Genomic DNA, 15,690 nt, shown 5'->3' with positions numbered 1-15,690 from the left:
TTCTTGACATTTTCCTGATTGACTGACCTTCATGTCTTAAAGTAATGACGGGCTGTCGTTTCTCTTTGCTTATTTGAGCTGTTCTTGCCATAATATGGCCTTGGTATTTTACCAAATAGGCTATCTTCTGTATACCATCCCTACCTTGTCACAACACAACTGATTGACTCAAATGCAAGGAAATAAATTCCACAAATGAACTTTTAACCATACAGACCTATTAATTGAAATGCATTCCAGATGACTACCTTATTAAGCTGGTTGAGAGAACGCCAAGTCAAAGGGTGGCTACTTTGAATAATCTAAAATCAAAAATATATTTAGATTTGTTGAACACTCTTTTGGATACTACATGATTCCCTATTTGTTATTTCATAGTTTTGATGTACAATGAACAATGTAGGAAATAGTAAAAATAAAGGAAAATGCTTGAATGAGTAGGTGTATCCAAACTTTTGACTGGTACCTTAGGTCAAAAGCCTCTTCATACCTTTTGTGTTGAAAAGATGCATATTTGTATTTATATACTCAACATAAATTATTTTTACGGTGTGAAAACAAAACAGATAAACAAACATGTTTTCCCACTGCACAGCAACAGTTTTTTTCTACCTATCCCAGAAAATAAACCTGGGGTTATTAGCATTGCAGACAGGGTTGGGGAGTAACGGATTACATGTAATTCGACACATGTAAGGGATTACAAAAAAACACTGTAATCCGTTACATTACCAGCAGAAATATTGTAATAAGATTACAGGTACTTTTGAAAACTAGATGATTACTTAGAGGATAACTTTTAAATTCAGAAAGGATGTTTGTGAAAAAAATCTTTGAGACTTCTGTTTTCTCACTGACTATACGGATATCATTTATTATTGGTATCTATATAGCGCATTGATGTGAATCACACTGCTGCTCTCTCAATTAGCTATTTGCGCCTTATGGATTGTGGTTGTTGTGGACGGCTGTTCACAAAACTAAATGTGTATTTGAACCCAATAATGGTTGAATTTAAGAAGTTTAAGCTGCCTATCAATCATTGTTTTTGAAACCAGTGGACAGCCAGTGAAAAATGCGCTCTTGCAACAGTTGCATAGTGCGGATCCCAGCATGAGGAATAAAATAAAAATCAAATTCATGCTGATAAAAAAATTATCCTTAGGCCCAATGCTCAAACTCGCACACTTTTGATGGGGAAATCTGTAGTTGCTACATTCATTTTTTTTTTTTTTTAAATAAATCATATATATTAATGTAAAGATAGAATTTAATCGTATTATTATATGTAGTAGAAAGTGATTGGTTAGAAGAAGCCTACATAACCAACTCATAAAGTAAATCCATATATGGCCAGCCATGTAAACTTTAACATTGATTTATCATGCAATAGATGTCGTTCAATCATTTTTGTCTTCTTCAAAGGCCTCTTAAGGGGAAACTAAACTAAAAGTAACTGGACGTAATCATATTACGTTACTGAGTTTGAGTAATCCAAAAGTTATGTTACTGATTACAATTTTGGACAGGTAACTAGTAACTGTAACGGATTACATTTAGAAAGTAACCTACCCAAACCTTATTACAGAACATTCACACAGAAATGGTGTAGAACTGACATAATTCTGTTTCATGTAGAATAGTGATTCTTGTCAGCTATGCATCATCTGCAACATTCAAAATGTTTCAAAAATGTTAACCAATTTTAAATAAATATAGCTATTAATGGGTCATGTTCATTTGGCACCTAAAGGACTAACATGTACTGAAACAGGTCTTGTCCAATAAAAAAACATGAATTTGTTTACAGTTACAAAGTGCTTTAAAACGTTTTCCGTTCTGTGCCCTAATGAACACGACCCTGGTTATTTGAACTTGGCACCCGGTGCTAGCTGGTGATATGCCTGCATACCTTCCCGTGGGCTTCATCTTCAGGCTGGACGTCATTGGGGTTGTATGGCTCTGAGGTGCTGACTGAGGCCTCTAATCCAGGCTTCATGGAAGGGGTTGGTGGGACAGACTCAGCTTTGTGGAAGAGACTGTCTGTTCCATAACCGAATGCTTGAATGGAATTTCCTGTGGGGGCAAATGATAAAGTCATTTGTCTAGACTGTCTTCCCAGTGTTGGGGCAGCTGACAGTCAGTCCTAAGTCAACTTTTTGGTCCTCTGCCCAATTTTAGGGTGTGGGTGTTGATCTTCCCTTTGCTTCACTACCATTTGCACTGTTCAGTTTGAGACTGCTAAACTCAGTCACCTGCCTGCATGTTTTATTGTACTTTACCTACTACACACTACAATGATATACTGTACATCATATGATTATCACCTTATCATTTTGGACAACAAAAATGTGCTATAATATTCCTCTTTATCTTAGAGAGTAGAGAAAACATCAGCCACATACAGGATTTTCATCCACAGACACCATGGCCAAAGCCTTTGACTCATAAGAACACTCACTCAAACCTTTTATGTTGCAAAAAGGTTTTTGGTCAATTTACGACAACAACACGGCCAAATAGCCCTGTAATGTCTGCACTCGAGTTGATGAGCCCTATTTGTTTGCCAGTAAGTATCCAGCAACATCTCACTGTGAGATGGAATCTTTTAAAAGCAAATAAATGAGCCTGTAAAGTGAACACAAAATACTCTGCAGGGGGAGGGGGACAAATACATCTCCAGTCAGCTTTGCTGATGGGTGGGGGTAAACCAGGACAAAGTACCTTTTCACTCTGCTTGTCCATTTTAACAGAACACATGTTTCTTTCTGTTCAGGCAGAAGGAAGGCAAACCGTGTAATTGCTTGGCAACCACCTCCATTATAAGGTCACCATGCAGAGATGACTTTGAGTAGATTTATGTGACTGATCAGATTCAGAACATTCTCAAACAAAGGAAACATTTCCCCCTTTCGGAGAGAACAGAGAGCAGTGACACATGCAAAGAGAGCTTGCATGCACCGCGAGCACACCCACCCCCACACACACATGCACGCGTACTGTACACACACATAGCATAGTAAAGACATAATGGACTTCAGATTTCTTATGTAAAGACATTCCATGTGGTGCTTGGATATCTCAGCCTTGGCTAGGTAACAAATCTAGGACGTATGACAAAACTATGAAGAACATAATCCTTGTGATTTCAAAAAGTATTGTAAATTATCTTAATATGCTGGTCAAGTTAAGACAAGTCTTGTTTTTATTATGACACAAGTCTTGTTTCTGTTGAGACAAGAGTCTTGTTTTTATGCATATCTTTGCTGGGGTGGAAAGATCATCCAGAGAAGTGCTAGGGGAATAAACTAATAAATCACCAAAGTTGGCTAGAGGGCTCCTTCAGCGGATGCTTTTATGCATCCAAATGTTCTACCGAGTGATTAAGCTCATTGCCGACAGCAATTCAATTTTTTTATGACTTCAGATAAGTTTTTTTTTAACCCTATTGCTGTTACCTGCAGGGACGAGGCTGAATACGATTAGCCTGTTATCTAATTTTACATAACATGTACCATCTCTGTGGATTTATGTCCCCCAACTTAGTGTATAAGAGCAAAGCTCCATCTATTTCAGTTTATCTTATCCAGTTCCCCTTGACTGCAAAGAGGAGATGCTGCATTTTTGTATTATTTTCCAAGAAGCCTCCTCAGCTACAAGCCTCATCCCTCATCTTGCAGACTCAGCTAAAAGTGCACCACGGCAATCTATTGAAATGGTCTGAAAGCATTATCCACACAATGGAACATGTTAAAAGCACTGGTATTGTGTACTTCTGATGATATTGCATGGTAGAGCACAATGGTGTGGTGGTAGCCTTGATATTTGACTGCTAAATGGTGCCATTAGGATGCTTTCTCTATCCTTTCACATTCCCATGTCAAGTTATTTCCATTGGATGATCTCTTTTCTCATACACTAATAATTAAGGTTAAATTTTCACACACTGTATATAGACTTTCTTTAAAAAAAAAAAATCTCTATTGTGTTATTGACTGTATGTTTGTTTATTCCATGTGCAACTCTGTGTTGTTGTCTGTGTCGCACTGCTTTGCTTTATCTTTGCCAGGTCGCAGTTGTAAATGAGAACTTGTTCTCAACTAGCCTACCTGGTTAAATAAAGGTGAAATAAAATAAAATAAAATAATTAATCTGGAAATTACATGCAAATAATTGCTCTATCCCATAATCTGAACAATGATGGAATATTGAGATGTAATTACTTGACAAGAAATGGCTCACAATGCATCTTGTCTAGGTATGTCAAATTCCGGGAATTTTGTTACGTTACAACCTTATTTTAAAATTGATTAAATAGGTTTTATCCCCTCATCAATCTACACAATACCCCATAATGACAAAGCAAAAACAGTTTCTCTCAAGCTCTGTCAGGTTGGATGGGGAGCGTCTTTGCACAGCTATTTTCACGTCTCTCCAGAGATGTTAGATAGGGTTCAAGTCCAGGCTGTGGTTGGGCCAATCAAGAACATTTAGAGACTTGTTCCAAAGCCACTCCTGCGTTGTCTTGGCTGTGTGCTTAGGGTCGTTGTCCTGTTGGAAGATTAACCTTCACCCCAGTCTGAAGTCCTGAGTGCCCTGGAGCAGGTTTTCATCAAGGATCTCTCTGTACTTTGCTCTGTTCATCTTTCACTCGATCCTGATTAGTCTCCCAGTCCTTGCCGCTGAAAAACATCCTCACTGTCACGTTCGTTTAGAGATGGATTGGACCAAGGTGCAGTGTGGTAGGCGAACATATTACTTTATTTAAAATGAACACCGAAAAACAACAAAATACAAAAACAAACGTAAAGTTCTGCAGGCTACACAGCACCTATACAAAATCAAGATCCCACAAACTAAAAGTGGAAAAAAGGCTGCCTAAGTATGATCCCCAATCAGAGACAACGATAGACAGCTGCCTCTGATTGGGAACCATACCAGGCCAAACAAAGAAATAGGAAAACTAGAATGCCCACCCAAATCACACCCCGACCTAACCAAATAGAGAAATAAAAAGGCTCTCTAAGGTCAGGGCGTGACACCCACAGCATGATGCTGCCACCTCAATGATTCACCGTAGGGATAGTGCCAGGTTTCCTCCAGACGTGACGCTTGGCATTAAAGCCTGATTGGTGGAGTGCTGTAAAGATGGTTGTCCTTCTGGAAGGTTCTCCCATCTCCACAGAGGAACTCTGGAGCTCTTTCAGAGTGACCATCGTGTTCTTTGTCACCTTCCTGACTAAGGCCCTTCTCCCCCGATTGTTCATTTTAGCCATGCAGCCTGCTCTTGGAAGAGTCTTGGGGGTTCCAAACTTCTTCCATTTAAGAATGATGTCCAATCAATGAAATTTACCACAGAAGGACTCCAAGTATGGCATCCAGTCAAGTTGTAGAAGCATCTCAATGATGATCAATGGAAACAGGATGCACCTGAGCTCAATTTCGAGACTAAGGTATTTATGTTTTAGTTTTCACTTTGTCATTATGGGGTATTGTGTGTAAATTAATGAGGAACACTTTTTATTTAATCCATTTTAGAACAAGGCTGTAATGTAACAAAAAGTGGAAAAAGGGAAGGGGTCTGATTACTTTCCAAATGCATTGTTTATAAACAGACCCCAAATCTACCTAAAAACAGCTCAAATATGTTAGATGTGCCAGTTCCCTTTCAGTTTAGAGGGAAAAACACTACAGATTTGAATGCCGGTGCCTTTAAAATCATATCAGAAGTTGTCTTGTATGTGTTACAAAATGCATTTTGAAGGCAAGCTGGACTCACTCAAGCAGGTGTTCTCTGTGAAGTCCCTCAGAAAGCTCTCACACTCCTCTTCCTGGTTCCCACTTCCTTTACAGGTGCACCATGGGGAGACAGTCCAGTTGTTGTAGCTGCCATCCACATAATTTGGAGTCATATCTGTCCCTATGGAGGTGAAAATAAAGCTGCAGTTACAGATAATTCACAGGTCACTAATGGATAATAATGGACTACATTTACTATAAACAGCATACCTACCTACACAGGCTTACAGTATGTTACTAATGGCGATGGTGCCTACACTGTACCATGGAGCTAGAGGGGGGTGGGGGGGGGGGGGGGGTGAATTAACAGTAGTATGCTGATTGATGCTTGTATCAGATGTGGAGTGTCAATACGGAAAGAGCTAGCTGGTCATATTAGTTTACACAGATATTACCAAAAACAGATGTTCTGTTGGATCCTGCTTTCAGGAGAGGAATGCTTTATTTGTGGAAAACACACCGTACTGTGTAATCCAGAACAACTAACAAGAGTAAGTTTACACTAGAGATGTCTGACACATTTATAGTAACTATGAACAATTAAATTACAGATAGGTGGCAGTGGGAAAGCTATTACTATGCCACCCCTAAAGAGTATTTTAAGGTCAATTAAAGTGGTAAAAAAAATAACTCCCATCATTTACCGCCTTCATTGTACTGAATAGTGCTAACACATTACTAAGGTGCTTTAAAATGTCTACTGATATGGAAGGATGTCTTTGCGGCGCACATATTCATTTTTCGATTTGAAGAACATTTCCTATTCAAGAAAACAGATGGCACTAAAATGTTTTAATCTAAGTAATACTCTCACTCTCCCATCATCACCACCACAGCCACGGATGTCAAATGTGTTTAGGGGAAGAAACAGAGGAGTGGTACGGATATCACTTAATCTAAAGTCTGCAGGTATTGTGCATTATAATGAATTATAACACTTGTCATAGGCATTTACTAACACCCTAAAATGTCTAATTATCATCTCCAATGATCATGACAAAATAACAGACATATTGAGCCAGTAATAAAAAATGTTCTGTCATAGGGAGATATGACATTATATAAGCCTTAAAATAAGCTATTATAAAAGCTCATAAATACAGTATAACAACTAATAAAGCATTATACTTGCAGGCTTTAAGTCAAGTTTTACCAGGGTAGGTAGCCCAAAATCCCCTGCACTCACCAATGAGGCCAGCGTAGGAGGCCAGACAGGCCTGGTAGTTGTCCTCATTTGGGCAGCTGCTGACCGTGTGCTGAGTCACCATGCAGTTCATGTGGAAATCAGCCAGTCTAGACCTGCACACAAACAAACACAGTGAACTACATCATCAACACACACCCTGGAAGTGCACTTTTTTGCTGTGATCGGATTGCTCATAGTTAAACAGAAGCTCACTACGTGTACATTTGAGCATGTTAGCTAAATGAATACCTAATTATCTAAATAAAAATGTCTAATAAATGTTGTCTTGTTTTCACTCACCGCTGCATGAGGATGGATCATCTACATTGTTGGCACACATAATCAGACCTGGGTTCAAATACTATTTAAGGTATTTAAATTACTTTCAAAGACTTTTGGAAGTCAGTATTTTGATATTCGCTAGTTGAAAACACATGTCGTTGGATATTGGAATGTATTTGGAAATACATTTGGAAAGTGTTGGCATGTATTTTGAAATACAAATACAAACCCCTATGCATTTGAACTGATGTCTGTTTGGTATTTTAATTTTCTTTTGGGTAAATAAGTCGTAGGCATTTTATAGGAAATTATTTGAAAATACTTCCACCCATCTACACACAATACCCCATAATGATGAAGTGAAAACATGATTTTAGAAATGTTAGCAAATGTATTGAAAATTCAATACAGAAATATCTCACTTAGATAAGTATTCACACAACTGAGTCAATACATGTTCGAATGACCTTAAGCCAGTGATTACAGCTGTGAGTATTTGTGGGTAAGTTTCTAAGAGCTTTGCACACCTGAATTGTACAATATTTGTTCATTACTCTTTCAAAATTCTTCAAGCTCTGTCAAATTGGTTGTTGATCATTGCTAGGCAACCATTTTCAAGTCTTGTCACAGATTTTCAAACAGATTTAAGTCAAAACTGTAACTGGGCCACTCAGGAACATACACTGTCTTCTTGATAAGCAAGTCATGTGTAGATTTGGCCTTGTGTTTTAGGTTATGTCCTGCTGAAAGGTGAATTCATTTCCCAGTGTCTGGTGGAAAGCAGACTGAACCAGGCTCTCCTCTAGGATTTTGCCTGTGCTTAGCGCCATTCCACTCATTTTTTTTATCCTAAAAAACTCCCCAGTCCTTAACGATTAAAAGCATAGCCATAACATGATGCAGACACCACTATGCGTGAAAAATAACGAGAGTGGTACTCAGTAGCACTTTATATTCAGGACAAAAAGGGAATTGTTTTGCCACATTTTTTTCAATATTTATTTAGTTCCTTGATGCAAACAGGATGCATGTTTTAGAATTTTTGTTTCTGTAAAGGCTTCCTTCATTTCACTCTGTCAATTTGATTAGAATCACAGCCATTAAACTCTGTAACTGTTTTAAAGCCACCATTGGCCTCATGGTGAAATCCCTGAGCGGTTTGCTTCCTCTCAGGCAACTGAGTTAGGGGAGGACTTTGTATCTTTGTAGTGACTGGTTGAGTTGATACACCATCCAAAGTGTAATTAATAACTTCACCATGCTCAAAGGGATATTAAATGTCTGCTTTTAATTTTTTTTACCGATCTACCAATAGTTGCCCTTCTTTGTGAGGCATTGGAAACTTCCCTGGTCTTTGTGGTTTAATCAGTGTTTGAAATTCACTGTTCGACTGAAGGATCTTACAGAAAAACTATTATTGCACACAGAGTGAATACATGAAAGTTATTATGTGACTTGTTAAGCTAATTCTTATTTAGGCTTGCCCTAACAAAGGGGTTGAATACTTATTGACTCAAGACATTTCTGATGTTCATGTTTTATTCACTTGTAAACATTCGAAATACATTATTCTACTTTGATATTATTGGGTACTTTGTATAAGCCAGTGACCCCAAGAAACATCAATTTAATCTATTTTAAATTCTGTCAGTAACACAACAAAATGTGGAAAAAGTCAAGGTGTGTGACTACTTTCTGAAGGCACTGTATATAACAAATAATCAAATACAGTATTTGAACCCAGGTCTGCACATAATACAACAAGGCCGTGATTCAATCTGATTGTGCATTGTCGACAATGCAGCTTTTAAAGGTAATTTCCAATTCAGCTCACATGTCCTGTGTTTACCGTGAATGCGCTTTCAACGAACATGGGAATATTGCCTTTAAAACCTGTATTGTCGACAACACTAGATCGGATTGAATCTCGGCCTTAGTTCAGAATCAGATAGCATTGAACATTGAAGAATTGGTCAACTGTCAATAATTGACAGTTGACCGATTCTATGGGAAGCTTAGATGAATTATTAATCAGTTGAGGGACGGCTCGGGTTTTGGCAACACTTTTCTCAAAACAGCTCTACCCCCGTAGAGGTAGACTGCTTTCATAAAAATGGAGGACAAATTCAGTTCTGGTTTACGCCAACATGTATCATGCATAGCAACCAATGTGATAACGTTAGAATATTGGTGAGATTTGGGGGGGGGGGGGGGGGGTGTCATGCATCATAATAACATTTGAGAAAGATATTCGCAGTGTCAAATCATGTGTAACCATGTTACACCGGCCCCACATATGCATCCATGTGCGCCATCATGCACATGATCATTTTGTCTATCCCCACCAAGCATGGTCATGACACACAGGTTAAAATACCGAAACAACTGTGAATCAATTATATTAATTTTGGGGCTGGTCGAAACACACATTCATGGACATTTAGCTAGATAGCTGTTGACAGCAGTTTGTCCTGGGAGATGATCAGTGGGTTGTTATTTTACCTTACATGCATACATGGTTCTCATTTAGCCTGGTCTTTGCAGAATTTGCAGTCATACAAAACTGTTTGTTTCGCTACTCCAACATTTAATCCACTGATAAAAAGGGAAACCTAGTTAGTTTTTAATCAGTTATCTTTGATTATGCTCTCCTCATTCATCTTTCAAGTACCCACATGGGTTTGTATCTTTGTGAAAATCAATAACGAGATGGAAGAGGTGGGACTTGCAGCGTGTCGAGCGTCTCAACTAGAACCTAGCTCTATTTTAGTGTTCGGCAATGCAGGCGCTCATTGACATGCGCAACAGTGTGGATGAAAGGGTTGAATAACATGGATGTGTACATCTATTTTTCAACTATACTTTTCTGCCAGCTACATGCTTATCATGGCCATCTCAAGTGTAACCCAACTTGGTTCTATACTGAAAAAAGTTGATCAAAATAATGGTTTTGTTTTTATGTTTATGGTAAAAGTTTAAATGTGTTTATGCCTGGAGGGTGGTATCTCTAATCCAGTTAAGTAGGTTTATTGGAGTAGTGTGTGCACAGTTGTTCTCTCTTTCCACATCACTGATGCTCACTAAGATGGAGTGATTCACTCGCACTCGTGCCCTCCCTTTTCAACCATGACTTATTAATTCTGCCCAACGCTTTTCTGCCTGAAGATTAAAGGTAATGCCTCTGGTTATGTAGCCCTAAGTGAACATGCCTTGCTGCATACAGTCTTGCAGCTTACTAAAGCTGTTTCAGCATACTGTCGACTGGTAGATGTGAAATCTTAGGCAGAAGTTGAGGTGCTTTTAGGAATTGAGATACCGAAAAATTCATTTAAACGCCAAGTCTCAAATAGTCACCTGTCCCTTTCAATAGCCAGGCAACTTGAATATTTCAGGAAATAAACACCTGTTTCAAATAAACGCTGGGTCTAAATGAATTGTTTACGAGGTTACCATGAATTGTTTATGAGGTTTAATGTTTCATTTGTTACATTAAATAATTCAGTAATGATTCAGAATAATCATGGCAATCTTCCGCCAATAAGAAACTGCTAGCCATTGGCTGCTAACAGTTGAGAACTGATTGCCAACTGGCAAGCACAAAAACAGTCAACAACTTCGGGAGTACAGACCTCCAGAAATCGGATGATTGCCCTCTAGTGGCGAAAACTGCACAGAACTGCCGGGAAATATAGTCAATGAGGAGAATATTTTTTGTTTTGTTCATACTGACACAAAATAAATGTGTCACCTTATGTATAGGATAGCACATTAGTGCAAGATATGAAGGAATTGATAAAAAAGCTGGAAGTGAATGCTGGAATTAAACAATGAACTATGCAAATGAGCAAAAGCTGGATGAAGCCTGGCTCAAATAGAAGCCTGTCTCAAATAAGTTTGTGTTGTGTTCGGTGATTTCAGCAAATAAACTCCTGGGCTATTCATTTTGTGTTATGGTAGTTGAGGTGTATTGGAATGCATCACATATCCCTGTTAAAGTATTATGAAAGAATATAGTATAACAACAGTCCTATGCTAATTATCCTCTATCCTCCGTATCACTGAGAATTGAGATGCTGAGGATTTGCCTGGAGAAAATGATGACCTAACTCTCGCTGTAGCCTGGATGCACAGAATAGGCCGCGAGTAAACCCACTCTCCCTTACTTCATTACTCTGGCTCCATCTCGTTCCGCCCCCCATCAAATCACCCTGAGAGGCTCTCAATGTGACATGTTGGGAACATCACATCTAAGCCTTGTTTCAGGGAGAAGGGCTTCTTGCACCTCTTTCCACCTTGCCTCTACAGAAACCCTCTATTCTTCTTCCTCTCCGAGTGGAACAAATGACTTGTTCCCTAAAACATCCCATCACAGGATTTGATAGAGAGAAACAGACGTGTGCAGAGAAAGAGAAATCCCAGCCAGGTCACAACGCGTCCTCTCTGTTATACATCTGTAGAAACTAAAAGGAATCACTAACACTTTCCATGTTGGTGTTTCCGTGGACAACCTGTTCATTTTTTCACAAGTACTTTGGTCAACAATATGTGTCTGCACTAGGTGTTGAAGCTATGGAAAGGGACTGCACATTTTTAGAGAAAGGCCTCTCAGACAATGACAGTTTAAACACAGTCATTTCAAGTTTAGAAAGGTGTCCTGAGTTTTCTGGACAATAGTGTTCCAACATCAAGACGCAGCACATTTCATGGCTTCCACATCTTTTCCCATTATACCTTTGGCGGAGTACTCGCTGCTGAAATTACAGGCTGTCTGCCTCTCAGAGTTGTATCGCCATTTCAGACACTCAGCCCTGGGAAGTGGCAAAGGGAGCCCCCGTAGAGGTAGACTGCTTTCAAATATTTGATGCTTCAAACACAGTAATTTGGTCAGTGTTGAGTGCCTATCCATCTTGCTCCAACGTAATAGAAAACTAATGGCTTTTAACATGGAATCATATCCCTTATCGCCAACAATGACAAACATTGAGTCAAATCAGATGAATGTCGAAGAAACCTTTCCTCATGATGGAAGCGAAAATGTATCACAGTTATCAACTGCTAAGATATGGTGGCTGTAATAGCCTCTCAACAGCGAATGTCTTGGGGAAATGATATCTTTGTGAAACATCCTCTCTGCAGTTACTGACATTTTTTTTTACCATTTCAGTAATATTGGACATCATTTTAGATTTCCTGGATAAGCGCTGCGATTATAATTTTACACCCATTAATGTAACTCTCATTTGAAGTGTATTGGTCATAGATGACTCTCACACTAGCCTTCATGTATCTCTAGTGACAATAAAACAAACAATTATACATTGAATGGGGACATGATTGCAAATGGGTCTCTGCTTAGTCATAGATACATGGGGATAAGCTTGCGCTGTGTCTCTGTGCAAACTCACAGTTAAGAAATTTGACCTCGACATTGTCAATGGCAACGGTCATTGGTCTTTTGTCAATTCATCAGTGTTAAACGCTGATTCGAAAAATAGGAGCGGACAATAGAGGGGTTGTTCTCCATCCCGTTTGTTCTTCAATTGATATACTGCATATGGACTATTCAACCTACAAAAGGATGAACTTTGCATATCCACAATGATGGAAAAGGCAAAAATAAAGGACTTAAACCATATGATAATTGTTCATTTTCTTCTCAGTAAAATAAACTTCTCCACTATCTTGACAACAAATATGTGTACTTCTCCCAGAGTTACAGGTCATTCTAGCATTTCCTTTTAGCTGGTTGCTGTTGTCTCTGACCTTCTCTATTTAATCAGGGTCAGTAGACAGTCTCACAGCAGCTTCAGGCAATTGTCCTTTGAAGGAATATCAAGAAGGCCCATTCATTTGGAAACACAAGGCTTTTTGATTACACACTCATTGGGACACATACTCAAGACGAAGAGGGCATATGGGCATATGGCTTTCAGTCAAACACACTGCTGTGCTGCAGTTCACTAAAGCTGCCTGCCTAGAAAACCGGGAACATTCCCAGAACATTAGCTAAGATTCCCATGAAATTCTACGTTGAGTTTTATCTAACAATTAGGATGATAACATCCCCAAAACATTCAAAGAATGATTTTGATAACAAAATATATATTTTTGCAAAAAAAAAACTTAAATATGAAACATCCTTGGAATGTAATCCTAACATTCACTAAAATGTTGTGCACAACATCTGAAGCAACCACCACAGAACATTGTCCAGTTGTGCAGATGATTTTACAATTCTTTTAGGGTGCAAAAAAAAAACATTCACCCGATTTTACAAGAACATTCCCACAACGCATTTTTTAAATGTTCTTTAAAAGTTCCTAAAACATTTAGTTAGGTTGTGGGAACATAGTGGGGATGTGACAGGAGATAGGTTCCCAAAACACGTTCCAGTAAAACGTTCCAGTTGTGCTGACATTCAGATAATGTTTGTATCAGGGTGCACAAAATATGTCTTTGTGTTGCAAGAATGTTGACAGAACATCCCTTCTGATTTCTTTAAAGGTTCCCGGAACATTTAATTAGGTTGTTGGAACAGTGTGGGTACAATACAAGAGATAAGTTCCCAAAACACAGAATATGCTCAGTTGCGATGACATTCATACAATGTGTAAGTTAGGTCGCACAGGACATTTCCTTAACCTAAATCAGGGTCACAGAGTGTTTTGTGGTCGTCTTTGAAACAAAAGTATACAACTCACCCACATAGTTATGGACTTTAAAAAAACAATACACCTGTACCATGTCAGATATAGAGCTGAAATGTATTCAATTTTGAGTTTGCCTCCCAATATTACACTTTATATACATCACAGAAGACTGAAATATAACAAAACCGTTTGACATAGAAACACCAGATATTCCGTTTTTTGTAATTGAAATAAAATGTATTATTTATGAAATTATGACAAATATTAATAACATTCCACCCATGGATGCACTAGGTCATTTGACTGCGGGAAAGGACTACTGTTGTAAGAACGTTGACAGAACACCTGGTCTTAGTTCTTAAATTAAAGGTTCCCAGAACATTTAATTACATTATGGGAGTTGTCTGGGATGCTGCAATAAACATTTTCTGATACAATTTCCAAATAAGTCTGTTTTTATTACGTTCAAAACACATTTCTTTTTTTAAGTTTAACCTAATATTCCATTGCTGTTCACACAATATACATTTCACCTTGTCTTAGAGATGCTCAGAACATTTCAAGAACATTTCGAAAATGATATATTTAAGTTTTACCTGATATTACCACAACATTCTCAGCATGCACATGTGCAGCTCCTTAAAGCATAAGAAAGAAGATTGGAATACATCCCCATTATGTTTTTTCCCCAGATTTGATTTATCTTCTGGGCCACCAGGGAAGCTCTCAAACAGCTTATTCTTTCAGAATATAGCCATGGCAGTATGGCCAATCAGGAATTCCATGCTTTCTTTTCAGCCTTCTTAGACGTAACTAACCCAGGCAAATACTGTTAACTGGGTTATTCAGCATCACTTCACCCATCCTCTTTATATGATGGGTACTTCTGGGCCCATATTTACAAGGTATCCAAGAGAAGGAGTGCTGATCTAGGATCACTTTTGCTTTTCAGATCGTGAAAAATAAGCGTCTTACAGTAGGAATTATATTTGGTGCGTTTCTTAAAAGTTGAACAGTCCATTTTTTTAGTCTGAATTCTGCATTTCAGATTGAATTTATACATCTGGGAAACGATCCTCAGTTTCACAGTTGTTTTGAAAAGAAACATGGTTCACAAGTACGTGGGATTCAACCTGCAAACGTCTGCTTTGCAGTCAGATCATTAACCCTCTGCACCACCAGGGAATATCTGTGGTCCTGTGTGGGTTTTTCAGTCGACTTATGGTTAATCAGGACACAGAACACAATTTATGAGTTATTCAAATATTCCCTTTTTCATCATATGCTGTGTACTTGTAACACTATTTGTTTATGTTCTTTCAAACTAAATAAGACAAATGTACTTTTCTGAATTGCTATCAAAAAGCAATACAAACGCACACAATACCCATTCTACAGTTGAAGTCGGAAGTTTACATACACTTAGGTTGGAGTCATTAAAACTCGTTTTTCAACCACTCCACAAATGTCTTGTTCACAAACGATAGTTTTAGCAAGTCGGTTAGGACATCAACTTTGTGCATGACACAATTAATTTTTCCAACAATTGCTTACATACAGATTATTTCACTTATAATTCACTGAATCACAATTCCAGTGGGTCAGAAGTTTACCAACACTAAGTTGACTGTGCCTTTAAACAGCGTGGAAAATTCCAGAAAATGAAGTCATGGCTTTAGATGCTTCTGATAGGCTCAATAACATTATTTGAGTCAATTGGAGGTGTACCTTAGGATGTATTTCAAGGCCTACCTTCAAAACCCAGTGCCTCTT

At 38.4% G+C, this 15,690-nt stretch overlaps 1 protein-coding gene across 1 annotated transcript in view; it reads right to left on the bottom strand.

The window, feature by feature from the left end:
* The window catches only part of LOC110535809 (GDNF family receptor alpha-2), a 72,948-nt gene that overhangs the window by 15,387 nt on the left and 41,871 nt on the right, over window positions 1-15,690 (bottom strand). The window contains exons 5-7 of the mRNA XM_021621109.3: window positions 6,986-7,098; window positions 5,780-5,920; window positions 1,913-2,076 (exon numbers count right to left, since the gene is read on the bottom strand). Of these exons, the coding sequence (XP_021476784.2) occupies window positions 1,913-2,076; window positions 5,780-5,920; window positions 6,986-7,098 (418 nt within the window). The remainder of the gene's footprint in view (window positions 1-1,912; window positions 2,077-5,779; window positions 5,921-6,985; window positions 7,099-15,690) is intronic.

This window comes from Oncorhynchus mykiss, chromosome 11, assembly GCF_057628025.1.
Source record: "Oncorhynchus mykiss isolate SJ-2025 chromosome 11, ASM5762802v1, whole genome shotgun sequence".
Classification (NCBI taxonomy): Eukaryota; Metazoa; Chordata; class Actinopteri; order Salmoniformes; family Salmonidae; genus Oncorhynchus; species Oncorhynchus mykiss.
The sequence above is the reverse complement of the archived record's forward strand: the minus strand, read 5'-3'. Positions and strand labels throughout refer to the sequence as shown.